We start from the raw sequence: 17,526 nt of genomic DNA on the forward strand, positions 1-17,526 counted from the left end.
CACTAGGGGTGTTTGTTGATTCCCTTTCATAAGGGTGGACGATAATGCTTTTAAAAATGGCCTTGACCATGAGTGGTAGCCCCATGCTTTTCACTCAATTTTATATAATATATAGCACGTTCTTGAGATCCATGCACGCAATCTCTTTTTATATGGCTGTCGGGCTATGAATCATTAGCATTGTTGAGTACATGTTTCAATTCTCCAACCCACTCAAGAGAGGCACCACTTCGGACTAGGACAGGCAAGTAGCCGCTAGTATTTCTGAAATGTCTATACACCACTTAGAGTGAAAAGCAAGGTCAACTAAAAACCTTTTATCCGCTTAATTATTGAGTTCGGTTCTATGGCGAGATAGCTCTTGTGGTAGCATCTTCCCTCTTTAATTCGTAAGTCATGCGCTTGAGTCATTAAGGGAGCAGAAATTGTGTGAGTTTTTAGGGAGGGGTAAAAAAAAGAGTTCAATTTCGTATAATGATAGTATATAGTATATACAGAGTTTTACTACCATCGGGTTACGTTAAGTTGACGTACAACGTATAAGTACGAACAAAGGTAACTTTTGATAGTATGGTAGTAAAGCTGGATATTGTAAATTCAGTTGTAATGTGTATTTATACTGTCGGCTTATATAATATTAATCTTACCACCCCTATTATATTCCAATCCTGCATACTTTCTAAGGGGTTTGTAGTTTTTAACCGTGGCTTGGGTATTTTAATATCATAGGTTGGTTATGGCTATGGGCAAGTAATTTGGATTATGAAGTTTTTAACTAGATAATAATTTGTCTAATGAAATAGTTGTAATTTTTTATGAAGTTGACTCGAATACAGCAAGAGATAGTGCTTAGATAACTCAATTTGACACTTCTATCGCAATTGACAAGTTAAATGACCATGACCCCCCCCCCCCAAAAAAAGCTAAGATGTCTTTTTGATCTGGTTGTCCTCCAAAAGGCATCGCTTTCAGATTGTTCTTCCCCATTTGCCATTAAGATGTGGATTTCTTTTTGGTGGTAGGGCCCTCCTCAATTGCTAATTTGCAAATACTGTCACGTGTTGTTTCAAGCTTTCGCCTTTTCTGATCCTGATTGAAATCTACGTATTAAGATCGAAAGTGAGAGATGTTTATCATTCAACCAATTCTTCCTATCAATACAATTAAAAAAAATATGCTATACGCTCTAGGGGTAAAAAGTGTTTAACTGAAAAATGTCTGTGTAAGATGTTTAGAAGAATGACCTATTTTTTCTTTTAATCCGTTTAAAAAAGAATGTCTTCTTTCCCTTTTTGACAATACTTTAATTTCAAGTTTCCACATAACATGTTTAGGATCATAAAATTATTGGGCATTTTGATACATTTAATACAATTTTAATTTAAGACCACAAAATTCAAAAATCTTTTTTATTTTCTTAAACTTTGTACCAAATCAAAGTAGGTCATTCTTTATTTAACGAGGGAGTACTAAGTTAAGAGTCTCAATTTGTCTACGGGAAAAAGATATCATTTCCACCCCAAACTATACAAGAAAAGTCTAAGCCATATCTAAACTATTTAAGTGACCTATTACACACCTAAACTATATAAAAGTGATATTATTACCTCCTCGCGACACCCATGCCCAAGTTTAATGAGTGGAGTGCACTCCACTCGCCCTCTTGTGTTGCCACGTGTCTAATTAATTTTCCTATTTTATTAAAAACTTAACCCGACCCTATTACTCTTTTAACCCATCTAACCCGACCCGACCCAACTCTCATATTTTACCCTAGCTCTATTAAAACATCCATCCAAACCAAAATTCATCTAATGAGAGCAAAAACCCAATTGAAGATTCACAAAAATTATATAATACTTTATACCCCCTTCACACATTCTCTCGAAATACTAGAACAATTTCCCCACTTTTAGATTCCCTCAATCTCCATGAAAATTCTCCAAATCTCTATATCCAAATTCCCCATAATCCTAGTTCAATGATTCTCTAACTTTTTAAATTTTTTCTTTGTTAAAATTGGTAAAAAAAATGAATCGATGGAGGGCCTTGTAACAGATGATCTCGGAGCCCCACCGAAGTCATAGGAAGTGGCTGACTTAGATGCTAGTACGAGACGATTTATATTTTCATCGTCTTTGAAGAAGAACAAGAATAATATTGATTCTTCATCTGTTGATAATAATAATGATGATCAAACGGAAACTGGTAAGGGTGATGGTGGTGGTGGTGGTTCAGGGAGTGTTTCGTCGGAGGATGTTGTTGATACTGTAGATCAATTTCTTCATGAGGCTTTGCAAAACCCCCATGAACGCCTTTCCGGTTAGTAATATTTAAGGGTTTCTTATTATTGTGCTGATTTACTACAGGTTTAGGATTTGTTAGTTGATTATTATGCTTATTTACGATAGGTTTAGGATTTGTTAGTTGATTGTTATGCTGATTTATGCCATGTTCAGGATTTGTTAGCTGATTATTATGCTTATTTACGATAGGTTTAGGATTTGTTAGTTGATTATTGTGCTGATTTATGCCAGGTTTAGGATTTGTTAGTTGGTTGTTATGCTATTTTACGACAAGTTCAGGATTTGTTAGCTGATTATTATGCTAATTGACGACAAGTTTAGGATTTATTAGCTGATTATTGTGCTAATTTATGACAGGTTTAGGATTTGTTAGCTGATTGTTCTGGTATTTAGGATTTATTAGTTGATTGTTATGCTAATTTACGATAGATTTAGGATTTTTTAATTGATTGTTACGCTAATGTGCAACAGGATTAGGATTTTTTTAGCTGATTATTATGCTAATTTACGTGAGGTTTAGGATTTGTTAGTTGATTATTATGCTAATTTACATCAGGTTTAGGATTTGTTACCTTTGTACTTGTTTGACATGTGGATAATTCTATTTTGTGGTTGTATAGTCGCGGATGTATTGGTGTTAGTTGTGTCAATCAGTTAACTACAATAGAATTGTAAATTAGTTGGTGTTGGATGCAGGAATCACGAGTAAATGTAATGTTACTATAATTGTAATTTGATGAATTGTAGTAGCTAGTGTGTTATTAGTAGTTTTTACTGAAACCCCAGACCCGTACATAGTGGGAGCTTTAGTACGCTGTGCTGCCCTTCTTCTCCTCGACAACACCTTTTTAGTTAGTATTAATGATTATTATGCAAATTTGCATTAGTTTTAGGATTTGTTACTGATTTTTGTTCTAGGATTTGATTTTCTTCTTTTGTGCAAGTGAATTTGCTCGTATAGTTGTGGCCACATTACTGTTAATCATGTCAATCAGTTAGCTACAGCTGAATGGTGAATGCAATACTGCTGTAATTTGATGAATTGTAGTAGCTAGTAAGTGTGTTATTAGCTAAGGTCTGCTCCTAACAGACACTCAAACTTGTTGCCAAAATTCACTTAGACACCTAAACTAAGGTCTGCTCCTAACAGACCCCTAAACCCCCCACATTTTGTTCCAATTGGGCCTTTTTTCCCTTATCAGCAAAAAGCTCAAAGTGTGTGTTGCACACACGCGATGACATGACAAAACGAGCTAATTGAAAGCTGACACGTGGCATTGTGGGTCCAATAATTATTAAAAAATAATTATAATTTTTTTTTTAAAAAAGTATATAAAAATGGCATTGAGAAAATTATTAAAAAATAATTCTAAAATTATTTTAAAACTAAAAATAAAAAACTGATTATTTAAAAAAATTATAATTTATTTTTAAAATGAAATAAATTATTATAAAATTATTTTTTTTAAAAAATTAATTATTAAAAAAAATTATAAATTTGTTTAAAAAATGAAAATAAAAAAGAGGCATTGAGGATATAAATTATGAAAAAATAATTATAAAATTATTTAAAAATAAAAATAAAAAATTGATTATTTAAAAAAATTATAAAAAATTTTAAAAAATGAAATAAATTATTTAAAAAATTAAAAATTAATTATTAAAATAAATTATAAAACTTTTTTTAAAAAAAATTGAGGATCCAAATTATGAAAAAATAATTATAAAATTATTTAAAAAATAAAAATAAAAAACTAATTATTTAAAAGAAATTTTAAAATTTTTAAAAATAAAAATAAAAAATTGCATTGAGGATCCACATTATTAAAAAATAATTACAAAATTATTTAAAAACAAAAATAAAAAACTAATTATTAAAAAGAAATTATAAAATTTTTTAAAAGATGAAAATAAAACTCCCCCACCTATCCCCAACCCCCCCCCCCCCCACCGTCCCACTCCTCCCCTCCCCCCCCCCCCCAGCATTCATCGTCTTCCCCCCCCCCCCTGACGTTCCTCTTCTTCTCCATGAAATAATTTTATAATTTCACAAATTTTACACTAACACACAGCACAACAAAAACATATTCACATTACAAGAAAAAACCTTAGTTTTCTTCTTAGCTTGATAATTAGTTTTCACCATATTCATATCAACAAAATAGCAGCAATGGGGTGGGGTAGGGTGGGGTACTATGAAACGATGAAGATGTGGAGTGGGGTAGGGATATGAAACGGTGAATAATATGTTGAAAATCCAACAATTCAAATGTAGCAAACTTTCATTTTTTTCAGTGAACTTTCATTTTTTCCGACACTCTAATGGCGGAATAGAATAAGAATAACAACAAAAATTTTTTAAATCAAATTCAAAAGTAAGAACAAGAAAGGAGAAAGAGTAGAAAAAATGGTATTAAAATTAAGTTTAGCAGAAAAAAAAAAGAATGAAGAAGAAGAATGGCGAAGAAGATGAAATGGAGATAAAAAAAAAAATGAGGCCAGGGGTATCGGATGGGGTGGGGGCTTTTGTGGGGAGGCTTCTTTTTTTTTTTTTTTTTTTTTTTTAAATTTTTTTTTATTAAAAAAAAAAATTGGGGGCCCTCTAATGCTTTTTGTTTTATTAAAAAGTTTTTTTGGGGCCTTTAGTGTTTTAAAAAAAAATTGTTATTAAAAAAATTTTGGGGCCCTCAATGCCATTTGACATCTTTTCGTAAATTAGTAAAAAAAAATGCTTCTCACGCACCTCTCACGATGGCACTGCACGCGCAGTGCTACATAGGCAAAAAAGGTTCAATTGGAATAAAATGTGGGGAGTTTAGGGGTCTGATAGGAACATGCCTTAATTTAGGTGTCTAAGTGAATTTTGGCAACAAGTTTGAGTGCCTATCGATGCCTTTGGCCTAAATTTTATTTACTACAATTTATATAAATGTTAACACTTTTTTCATTTGAGCAGCCGGGAATGCCTAGTGAGAAATTCAAACTGCCAAATCTTCAGCAATTGTGACTGAAAATCTCAGATATACACCCAAAACTGGTGTAAAATGAAAACTATGACCTCCAAGCAACTACAAGAAATGAGAGGCAAAAAATAAATGAAAACAAGGTCCAAGGCTGCACACTTAAGTCAAGAAAGTTCCAATGTTCAATCTCTATAAGAAGTTGGTGTAGACTGATAGTTTCCCTTGTATAAATGTTGAAAGTTGTGACTATATTTAGACTATGTTTTTGATAATTCACTAATGTTGGTAGCTGGGTTGGCAACTGTGACTGCATTTAAGACTGTTTTTTGGTAGTTCACTGATGTTGGCAGCTGTGGCTGATTTAAGAATAATTTATTGGTGGCAGCTTTGACTACATTTTGTAACTGTAATTTTTTTGTAAATGTATTTGGTAACAAGATGTAATTGCACTCATTTTTCGTTAATGATTATGCAGTTGTAAGTTTATTGTTGCTAAAATTTGTGCTTGTGCCTGTGCAGCAGCTATGACTGCATTTATTAATGTTTAATTTGTGTTGTGAGAGAAGTAGTTTACTGGTTCCAGGTTGTGTAATTAACATTACAATTTGTGTTTATGCTTGTGCAACAGCTATGACTGCATTTATTAATGTTAAATTTGTGTTGTGAGAGATGTAATGTTTGTGTATACAATATTACAATTTGTATACAACCTTAAATTTGTGTTGTTAGAGATGTTTTCCTAAATCGGTAATGTTGTATGCAAATTGCAACACAAAGAACCACAGAAAATAAAGCCAAAACTGTCAAGTTCAACCTTACAATTTCATTACACAATAATTTAATAACATAACCTGGCAATTTTGTCTAAGGTAACACCTAATAATTGATACAAATTTCAGGCCCTTAAAACATAACAAAAACAAAGTAACCTAGTTTAGGGCAACCTTCTTAGAGCTCCTTTCAAGAACATGAATTGAAATAGAAAACTAACACCCAAAATACACACAAATGATAGTATTCCAAAGTTATTTTTCCCTTTTCTTGGACTTAGCCAACTTGATCTTTCGTTTCTTCTCATTTGCCTTCATCATCTTCAAATCATCCTGAAAATTGTTCATTTGCAACTCTATTTTGTTCATGTTTATTTTTCTCTCCACACATTTGGTTGTCCTAGTAGTCTTGTCATCAACTATTTTGTGTTCATAAAATGCATAATTTATCGAAGATTCAACTTTTTCCTCAAGCTCCCCTATTCTTCCCAACAATTTAGGAATAACAAATTTGGACCGTTCATCAATAGAATCATCCTTCCAAAGCCAAAAATCGCATGATCTAGTTTTCTAAAATTAAAGCAATTAGATTCATATACACTATTCAAGATCAATGTTTGAAGAAAAAACTCATTTACCCCATAGCAAGGACAAGTCCAATATAGTCTACCCGAATTTCATGAAGTCAATGAAGTCATCAAAGACAAAAGATGTCCATGTTTGCATTGAACCTCGTCCAACTCATTATCTTCTTCTTGCTTACAAAGTCTATTCAAACTTATCTTAGCCATTAAAGTACCTTGATTAAGCAAACAAGTTTCAAGAGAGGTTGAACAAACACTTGAGGGAAGAAAAAAATTATCAAAATGACAACAAAATTAAGACAAAATAATCATCAATATAACAAGAAATCGAAGATTAAAAAGATTTAGTTACCAATTATTCATACAAATGATCTTCAATTTCGATTTTGAAAGACAAATTTGGGAATTAGGGTTCTTAGTTTTGAGCCCCAAATTGGCTTAAATAAGAATACATCCTTTAGGAATTAAAAGTGATGTAATTTTAATATTTTTAAACGTTTACTTTTGTTATTTAAAAGGTCGGACGCGTCTAAAACGAGTGTAAGAAACACGCCATAGAATTAGTGTCGCAGGGAGATAATAATATCACTTTTATATAGTTTAAGTGTGTAATAAATCACTTAGATAGTCTAGGTATGACTTAGACTTTTCTTGTATAGTTTGGGGTGGAAACACTACCTTTTCCCTAACTCTTATATAGTTATGCTGCAGCCATAAGGTAACAGAATTGATTCAACAAGTAATCTCCAAATAAGGATTCTCATATTTAAAACGGTTGCATGATTTTTTGATTGCATTCATCATACATGGCTTGCCTAGTGTAATTTACCTCTTCTATATGGTTTACGAGCTATTGCATTATAGTGAGGTTTGCATTATACACATCCAAAAAAAACGATTGCAAATTCAGTCAATAACTTTTTTTTATAGAATCTATATAATTTGACTTGTTCTAATAAAAGTACACTTCATTCCGATATAATTATTTCACAGTTTTAGTTAAGACACTTATTTTTAATTGGCTTCAAGTGATTTGATTGTATAAATACTTAGTTTTTTTTTTTTTTACTTTTTATTAATAATTTGAATGAACATTTTGAAACAAATTATTCTCTCCGTTCCAAAATAATTGAATTGTTGGAGTATTTTTTAGTGTTCAAAATAATTGGATTGTTCATATATAATGCTGGAATTTTTTTTGAAATTTTACTCTCATTAATTAAATTTTCAAGGACGAGTTTCAATGATCATTACTAATGTTTTGGAGTTTGAAAAGGGTAAAAATAAAAAAACATGACTAATTTATATGTTTTTTTTTTCAAAGATTTTCAACAATTCAATTATTGTAGAACTTTATCTTTTTATTGTAAACGAAAGTAAGTAACAATAATAAATTCGGTATAGTTCCACACGTAAGGTTTAGGTGTATATAAATTTTATTTCTATTTTTATGAGATATTGAGACTTTTTCAAATAAACCCTAATCGTGAGATGGAAAGACTTTTTCAAATACACCCTCGTATTCACATTAAATGTACTAAAGTAAGTTGCTGCTAATAATTTGCAAATTCATATTTCATTGCAATAAGGAAAATGGGAAGAAAATTTCGAAGTGGAGAACTGAGCACTCACCAAGGAGATGAACATTCAAGTAATTAGCCAATTAGATTAGTAAAATTCTTCAATCCAATAAAATTTGTTAAATGCATTACAATCATTTTCAGGTTAATCGAGTAAGGTGTGTTGGATAACTCTTGTGAACTAAGATTTATTCTCCTGCACCATTTACTTGCATTGTAGCAACAGATTTGTATATTTCTTTTTTTTTTTCTCCGTTGATTTATATATTTCTTACAATTCAGAACACTTTTAGAACTTAATATTGGTCCTTGTGATTATCATTAAATGTTTTAATTGAATCCGTTTATATCTAAATTTCATGATTAATAATTGCTATTTGCTATGGATTGTATTCGAGTTGATTTTGATTCGGATGACTCCATCAATTAACAGGTATGATAACCGTTCATAATTTACTTTATTTTTGTTTACTCTGTTTTTGTACCCTTTGAGGGCAATATTAGTTTGAGAAAAGACATCAAATGCACTCTCAAGTTGTCCTGAAAAGCCAACTTCACACTCAAACTAATCTGGCGACCTAATTTTATCTAAGAATTTCGAAATTAGATGTCGATGGAGTGTGGAGGCTTTTATCTCTATGTCGATATTATGTTTGTTGAATGTCTAGGCGAAACTGATTCATATATCTTCCCGGGGTTTGTCTCAAATCTTTTAGCTCAAAAGTGCACTTGCTAAGAGCAGAAGCTTGAGAATTTAGTGGATCTGACTTAGAACGGAACTCTATTACTAGAGTCTCGAAATCCAAGACTTGTCTGCATATGTGAGGTTGCTACACTTGCTAAGACCAGAAGCTTGGATCAGACTCGGATGGGAAGCTCTATTACTATAATTCTGAGATTTGTCAGTATATGTGGTGTTTCCATGTCCGATGCAAATTCTGGTGAATACTTAACATGAAAGTTCTCAAAATCTTGTGAGGATTGGCTTGTAATACACATCCAAGTCAACTAGATGAAAAATATGATGAGGAATCTGGAACGTTTAAGTTGGGCTTCTCCTACTCTGATGATTGTTTAGGTACACATTGTACTGTGCTCTGTTGTTGCAGTTCTCGTAACTGAGGTGTGTCTTTCATCTGTTACTCACTTGCAGAATAGCCCTGCCAGTTTATGCTTGCACTTCTTGCATATTTCCTTTCTACTACTAGTGCAACAACAATAACATACCTAGTGTTATCCTACAAGCAAGTCTGGGAGGGTAGTGTGTACGCAGGCAGACCTTAACTTGGGAGGTAAAGAGATTGTTTCTGATAGAACCTCGGCTCAAGTAAAAGCACTACAAAGAAGTTCGAAAAACGAAAATGACGGGAGTGGAGAAGCCAAGACAAAATGTGAAAGAACGCATGATAAAGCATAAAAAGAACAGTCACTACAACAAAGTAATATGATAATCGAATTCCAAGAAACATTAAATAACAAAAACTTCTAGAGTAATACTATGATCATTGTAGGTATTTCCTTTCTACTGGATTCTCATTAATTCTCCAAGGACTATTACTGTACTCTCGTGATCTGGTATTCCTATGTGTCTTTTTAGAAGTCCTGTTGCTAACCCATACTGGGGTATATCTACCTTATTTGAATATCTGTATTTGGATGCAATACAATGATTATCCACAAGCCATTTCCATTCTTCTTTATTTTATTTTCTGAAGTAGTTCAGTCACTGGAAGTTTGGAACACAAAGAAAGATCGATAAGGTGGAGGTCTTTTGATCTTGCATTCTTTTGCAGGAACCATCATTAGTACGACCAAATTCAACAAAAGCTTATCTTTTTATTTTATTTTCTGGAAGTAACTCAGTCACTGGAAGTATGGAACACAAAGAAAGACCAGTAAGGTGGAGGTCTTCTATTCTTGCATTCTTTTACAGGAACATCATTAATAAAACCAAATTCAACAAAAGCTTATCTTTTTCTTTTTGCTTATCTTAGTTTTTTTTTTAATAAATCCTAATTACTAGTTTGCTAGCTAACTATCCCTAATTGCAAGTTCAATATAAATGCACAGCTCAACCAGGCTAAATAAAACAATTCCCTTTGACTGCGTTTCAGTGTTTCACTCTCAGTATTTCTGTAATTTCATTGTTAAAAAGCAACAATATTTTGGATAAGCTAGAGAACGTAACAAGCAAAAACTGATTACGGACAGTGATGCATGACGAAAAGAGCTATGACGAGAAGGTGAAAATCGCTTTTACTGAAAATTGATTTGAAAGATCATGCTTTTCTTAGTCTATGTTGTTACGCTACAACAACAACAACAAACCCGGTATATTCCCGCCTAGTGGGGTCTGGGGAGGGTAGAATGTACGCAGTCCATACCACTACCTCTAAAGAAGTAGAGAGGCTGTTTTCGATAGACCCCCGGCTCAAGACAAACGACAATATACAAAAACATCAAAAGCATGAAACATGATAAAACTAACATAGGTACAACATCCACAAAAATATTGCACATTGCCAAACAAAGGACACCAAAGTCCTCCTAACTACTGACTACGATACATCCACCCACCTTATCCCTCTATCCTAGTATTTTTCCTCCAAACTTTCCTATTCAGGGTCATGTCCTCAGTGAGCTGTAACTCCTCAGTGAGCTGTAACTGCTCCATGTCACGTCTAATCACTTCTCTCCTGTATTTCCTCGGTCTATCCCAATCCCGTTTGAAACCATCCAAGGCCAACCTCTCACACCTATGAACTGGAGCATCCGTGCCCCTCCTCATCACATGACCAAACCATCTCAACCTCACTTCCCGCATTTTATCCTCCACCGACACCACTCCCACCTTCTCCCGAATAATCTCATTCCTAACCCCGTCAGCCCTTGTAAATCCACACATCCAACGCAACATCCTCATTTCCGCCACCTTCAACTTTTGTATATGAGAATTCTTAACCGGCCAACACTCCGCTCCATACAACATAGCCAGCTGGACTGCAACTCTATAGAATTTGCCTTTAAGCTTGGGAGGCACCTTCTTATCGCATAAAATTCCCGAAGCGAGCCTCCATTTCATCCAACCTGCCCCAATACGGTGAGAGACATCCTCATCTATCTCTCCGTTCCCCTGAATCGTAGACCCAAGATACTTAAAACTATCCTGAGTCCAACTTCACTACTACCTCATCCTCTTGCCTCGAGTCACTAAACTTGCACTCCAAATACTCCGTATTGATCCTGCTCAATCTGAAACCTTTAGACTCTAAAGTTTGTCTCCAAACCTCCAGCTTATCATTAACACCTTGCCGCGACTCATTAATCAAAACTACATTATCCGCAAAAAGCATACACCAAGGCACCTCGCCTTGTATACTCCGCGTCAACACATCCATCACCACGGCAAATAAAAACGGACTAAGAGTTGATTTTCTCGATTATGTTAAGCTGAAACATCATGATTTTCTTAGTCCAATTTTTTATGTAAGCAAAAAAAAAAAAAAAAAGATGTTTGAATTTGGTAAAGTTGATCATGGGTTTCACTGCTAAAAGTTTCATTTATTCTCTTTACATCTTTTATTTAATTCGACAAGAGACCTTACTACATCCCTCATTGCAGGCCTGGTGCTTGGCTCGAGTTGAGCACATTGAAGGGCCAAATCCACTATTTTCAGGGCCTTCCATTGTTCTTCTACATCCCAGAGACTAATTTCTTCATCAAGAAAACAAAAGAAATTGTTGCTTCTCTGCAAGTGCTTCCTCACCCAGAAAATAATATCTAATCCTTCTTCAAAGCTGGTGTCTACTGGCATTTTTCTGCAGAAGAGCTCCAATAGAAGCACTCCATAGCTATAGACATCACTTTTCTCTGTCAACTGAACTGAGTATGCATGCTCTGAATAGATGGAGGGACAAGAAGAGGAAGGGGGCCAAAGAAGAATGTAGTAAAAGTTAGTAGTTCATCAAAGTAATTTGCCAACTGAAATATACTGAAAATTAGTATAGTAACGTGTGTCTAACCTGGAGCAATGTATCCTAGGGTCCCAACAATTTTGGAGTTCGTTGAGTTTTCTTCATCTGATACTATTTTAGCTATCCCAAAATCACCAATCTTTGGCACCATCTCAGAATCCAGCATTACATTATCTGATTTGAGATCTCTGTGAATGATTTGAGGGACAGTATCATAATGAAGGTAAGACAGGCCTTGAGCAACACCAAGAGCAATACGATGGCGGGACTCCCAGTTCAGGACTACAGGTGGTTTTCTCTGGTGAAGGACATCATGAAGAGTCCCTCCGGGGATAAATTCTGTTAGAATGAAGCCATATCCATGTCTCATGCAGTATCCTCCCAATCTTACCAAATTGCGGTGTCTGACAGAATTTAGGCTTCTCATTTCATCGCTGAATGCTCTGTGAGCTAAGTCAACCTTCTTGACAGCCCAAAGCTTTTTGGATTTCGCAGATTCCATCTTATAAACAGTTCCATGCTTGCCTCTTCCAATAACATATTTTTCGCTCCAGTCTTCTGTTGCATGTACAATGTCCTCAAAAGTTATACCATCCGGTAGATCTTCAATTCCTGACTGACACTTGACAAGCCGATGCTTATTCAGAAGGATTGGGTGCCAAATGCGAGTAACTAGTAAGTACATTGCAGCAACTATGATTGCCATGGAAAGAACACATCCACTAATTACCCCAGCCATGGTCTTCCATTTTTCTTGTGATTTTTTCACTTGCTTGCAGTTGCTACCTTCAGTGTCTGATAAGCAAAGTCCTGGATTTCCCAGGGCAAATCCTGGATGTGAGCTTAACAGCTTTTCCCATCTATCAGGTATCTGCCCTGACAAGTTATTAAATGATATGTTGAGAAACGTAAGGGACCTCATCTTTTGCATTTCTGATGGTATTGCACCAAACAAGTCGTTGCTTGATAAATCAAGGATTTCTAAATTGTCTAGATTGCTCAGACACCTAGGAATTTTACCACTAAATTTATTCATGCTCAGATTCAGTGCAAAAGTAGGTTCCCTAAGTTTACTCAGAGTGCATGGAATTGGCCCTTCAAGCAAGTTGTCCCCGAGCTGCAGTTTTACAAGCTTTTGTGAGGAGGAGAAAGCGTCTGGTAGAGCACCAGAAAGTTTGTTGTCCTGGAGTAGAAGTTTTGTCAATACTGAAGATGATGCAACTTCCTTTGGAATTCTTCCTGAAAGATTATTTTTGCTGAGATCCATCTCTGCCAGTTTTGCGGAGTAACTCAGCTGAAGAGGAATTTGTCCTGTCAGTCTGTTAGAAGAAATGCTCAGTCTCACAAGATTTTGCAGCTTCCCAAGTTCTGCAGGTATGGAACCAGAAAACATATTCTCTGAAAGATCAATCTCTGAAAGTTTGGTCCAGTAACCAAATGCTGCTGGAATCCTTCCTGCAAGCATATTCCCTCGAACATTCAAGTAAGAAATGTTCTCATTCTTTTCAATGTCATCAGGAATATTCCCCTGCAAATGGTTGTTGAAAAGGTTCACCCTATATACAGATTTGCATTTTGCTATATTTGTTGGGAAACTTCCACTGAAACGGTTGTTTTCAAGAGTCAGGACTGCAAGCCTGTTCCCATGACACAGTTCAGAAGGAATCTGTCCACTGAAGTTATTATAACCTAAATCAACCTTAATTAAGCCAGGAAAATTGTTTTTTCCAAGATCAGGTGGCACCTCCCCCGTAAGGTTATTATGAGCCAAAGAAAGATATGCAAGTTTCGTCATATTTGTGATTCCAGGTGGTATCTCGCCGGTCAGTTGGTTCTCAAAAAGAGCTAGTTCCTGCAGTTCGCTTATTCTTCCGATGCATTGTGGAATTTGTCCCTGAATTCTATTTTCGAATGCATTAAATTTTGCTAGGTTTTGGAGGTTGCAAAGTTCTGAAGGGATTTCCCCGCTGATGAAGTTACTGACAAGACTTATCTCAACAAGAGAAGTGCAGTTTCCAAATTCTACTGGTAATGTACCACTAAGCATATTATTAAACAGAAGAATATTTTTCAAATTCTTCAGACGTCCAACTGACTTGGGAATCTGACCACTTAATTTGTTATCTGACAAATCAATGTAATTTATCTCATGACAACCTCCAATATTTTCGGATATACTACCATTAAACTTATTCACGGAAAGAGTCAACTCTTGTAAGCTCTCAGTCCATAAGGTCTCAGGAATTTCTCCTTCAAAGTTGTTATCAAGTGGGGACGACCCGGTTCATACCTACTCCGTAGGTGTCGGGGAGGGGGGACCACTCCGGGCCTGACCTACGCAAAGTTGTTATCAAGTAAATAGAGAAATTCGAGATTAGAAAGGCCCCTAAAAACCTCTGGGGAAATAACTCCTCCTAGATGAGCAGATGTTGCGTAGAATGCAGTAAGGTTGTGACAATTACCTAGGGAAATTGGCAAAGAACCTGAGAAGCGATTATGATGAATATGAAGCTGGGAAAGTGAGCACGAGGATGGGAAGTCGGGGAGAGGTCCTGTTAGATTATTTGCGTGGATGTAAAGTTGTGTCAAGTTTGGCAAATCAAATAGCTCTTTTGGAACATTTCCACTAAGGGAAGTGTTCCACAGCCCAAGATATTGAAGGCTTGTCGACAGTCCTACACAGAAGGAATGGTTCCATTGAGGCGATTGTCACCCAAATCAAGGTATAAAAGCTTACTTGATTTGAAAATCTGTGGTGGGATGGATCCTGAAAACCTGTTGTCGTTGAGGCGAATCGTGTCAACTTGGCTGCAGTTTGCGAGCATAGTGGGGATACCACCAGTGAAATGGTTGCCACTGAGATCAAGGGAGATCAAGCGAGTAAGATGACAAAGATTATGAAAGGCCTTGTCCAAGATTCCAGATAGAAGGAAGTCTCTGAAATTCAATGATTCGACATGAGAAGTTGTGTCTGAATAGCAGGTAACACCTTTCCATTGGCAGTGTGAGACAGACTGATCCCAAGGAAGCAATTTTTGAGAGGGCTCTGGAAGAACACTTCGAAACCCAAGTAAATGAACAGAATCTTGAGGCAATGAGGCTAAAAAGACTGCAAAAATATTGGCAAAGAAGAGAAGCCAATTAACCAGAAACAAGAACATTTCTGACCTCTTAAGCACTTGCTTGATAAGCTGCATCCAGTAGAGTAAGGAGCTAGTTCCAAGAACTAATCTTTTGGGTGCTGGGACCTGTAATTGTTGTTTATGTTTTAAGTTGATAACCTGTTATGTCAGAACATATGTGTGCTCGCAGCTGATGATGCTTAGTGGGGCAGTAGGTAATGAATGTCTCAAGGAAACGACGAAGAAATAGGTAATGAATATTTAAGGAAACGACGAAATAGGAGAATATTTTAAGTAGTGCCTAGGTTGGTTTTTGAAATGAATAGGTGTTAAAATGAAGCTTCCATTGGAAACGAAATATTTATTTCAACACTAGGGGGGTTGTTGATTCCCTTCCATAAAGGTGGACTATAATGCTTTTAAAAATGACCATGGCCATGAGTGGTAGCCCCATGCTTTTCACTCAATTTTATATAATATGTAACACGTTCTTGAGATCCATGCACGCAATCTTTTTATATATGCCTGTCGGGCTATGAATCGTAAGCACTGTTGGCTATATGTTTCAGATTGTTCTTCCCATTCTCCGTTAAGATGTGGATTTCCTTTTTTTATATGGCTGTCTGGTCCTTTGATGATTCAAATCTACAATATTAAGGTTGAAAGTAAGAGATGTTTACTGTTTAAGCAACCACTATTATCAATACAATTGAAAAATATGCTCGACTCCCTAGGGGTAAACGCTGTTTAGCTGAAAAATATCCATCAGTAAGATGCTTGGTTTTTCAAAATCGTACTTAGTCTCAATTTGTATACAAAATCTGCGGTTTTATGACAAGATTACTCACTAAGCCTTTACCCCTACTCTTTGTTTTTGCTTTTTATGTAATTCTTATATACTTATAGAATAAAGTTATTCTGTAACCGTAATGTAATAGAGTTGGTTGAGCAGGTAATCTTCAAATAAGGATTCTCATGTTCAAAACGATTGCATGGTTTTTTTGATCAAATTCGTCACATGGGGCTTGCCTAGTGTGATTTAACTCTTCTATGTGGTTTACGAGCTATTGCATTAGAGTGAGGTTTATATTGTGTGCATCCAAAGAATGGCGATTGCAGATTCAGTCAATAAAACAAAATCTTTTTATAGAATCTACATAATTTGACTTGTTCTAATAAGATTATACTTCATTTTCGATATAATTATTTCGTAGTATTAGTGAAGACACTTATTTTTTATTGAGTTTTAAGTGATTTGATTGTATAAATACTTTGAAATTTTTGTACTTTTTATTAATAATTTAAACGAACATTGTGAAACAAATTATGTCTTTATATCAATCACCCAATATTTTTAGGCTAGATACTCTTGAAGTCTTTAATTATGTAAATTAAGGTAAGTAACAACAACATATTCAGTGTAGTTTCACATGCGAATTTTAGATGTATGCCAATCTTAACTTTCCAATAGACCCTTAATTCAAAATAAATGTACAAAAAAATAAGTTGCTGCAAATAATTTGCAATTCATATTTCATAGCAATAAGGAAAATGGGAAGCAAATTTGAAAATGGAGAACTGAACACTCACCAAGGGGATGAACATTCAAGTAATCAATCAATTAGATTAGTAAAATTCTCCAATTCAATAAAATTTGTTAAATGCATTACAATCATTTTCAGGTTAAGTAAAACTAGTAAGGTGTGTTGGGTAACTGTGAACTATGTATTTTCTTGCACCATTTACTTGCATTGTAGCAACAGATTCGTATATTTCGTTTTTTTTTTTCTTCCGTTGATTTATATATTTCTTACAATTCAGAAACTGCTTAAAGGAGGGGAACACTTTTAGACTAAATATTGGTCCTTGTGATTATCATTAAATGTTTTAATTGAATCCGTTTATATCTAAATTTCATGATTTTGCATAAACATGCGTAGATTTTCATGGCACCCCTTTTGGTCTAGATGAGAAAAAAGTAAAAAATATTCATGGCCAAACACTGCTGAATCTTATATTACAACAAAACACCCCATTGGATGCGAGCTTTGCACTTCGAAAGAATGAAGGTGAAAGTGACTCGCAATTGGCGTATGCAAGAGTATTGAGATGTTTAATGTATATAATGAACTGTACACGACCATACATAGCATGCGCTATCAGTAAATTGAGTCGGTACACGAGTAATCCCAACAAAACTCACTGGATAGCAATGAAAAGAGTTTT

At 34.9% G+C, this 17,526-nt stretch overlaps 2 protein-coding genes across 2 annotated transcripts; both read right to left on the bottom strand.

Annotated features, from left to right (window-relative positions):
• Positions 1–11,743: 11,743 nt before the first annotated feature.
• On the bottom strand, positions 11,744–15,443 carry LOC107863049 (LRR receptor-like serine/threonine-protein kinase GSO2). The gene is made up of 2 exons (XM_047409501.1): positions 12,227–15,443; positions 11,744–12,101 (listed from the first exon to the last, which is right to left on the bottom strand). Exons 1-2 carry the CDS (start codon positions 14,223–14,225, stop codon positions 11,761–11,763), a joined length of 2,340 nt encoding a protein of 779 aa, XP_047265457.1. The 5' UTR covers positions 14,226–15,443; the 3' UTR covers positions 11,744–11,760.
• On the bottom strand, positions 14,513–15,375 carry LOC124896835 (receptor-like protein kinase). The gene is made up of 2 exons (XM_047408676.1): positions 14,916–15,375; positions 14,513–14,853 (listed from the first exon to the last, which is right to left on the bottom strand). Exons 1-2 carry the CDS (start codon positions 15,373–15,375, stop codon positions 14,513–14,515), a joined length of 801 nt encoding a protein of 266 aa, XP_047264632.1.
• Positions 15,444–17,526: the final 2,083 nt, after the last annotated feature.

Source organism: Capsicum annuum, chromosome 3 (genome assembly GCF_002878395.1).
Source record: "Capsicum annuum cultivar UCD-10X-F1 chromosome 3, UCD10Xv1.1, whole genome shotgun sequence".
Lineage (NCBI taxonomy): Eukaryota > Viridiplantae > Streptophyta > Magnoliopsida > Solanales > Solanaceae > Capsicum > Capsicum annuum.

Bases quoted from the DNA above. Each gene is read 5' to 3' on its own strand.
- LOC107863049 (XM_047409501.1), bottom strand. From the start codon at position 14,225: ATGCTTAGTGGTACATTACCAGTAGAATTTGGAAACTGCACTTCTCTT. The intron at 12,102-12,226 runs GTTAGACACACG...CCATCTATTCAG, and splicing joins CCTAGGATACATTGCTCCAG to AGCATGCATACTCAGTTCAG.
- LOC124896835 (XM_047408676.1), bottom strand. From the start codon at position 15,375: ATGCAGCTTATCAAGCAAGTGCTTAAGAGGTCAGAAATGTTCTTGTTT. The intron at 14,854-14,915 runs GTAAGCTTTTAT...CCTTCTGTGTAG, and splicing joins ACCACAGATTTTCAAATCAA to GACTGTCGACAAGCCTTCAA.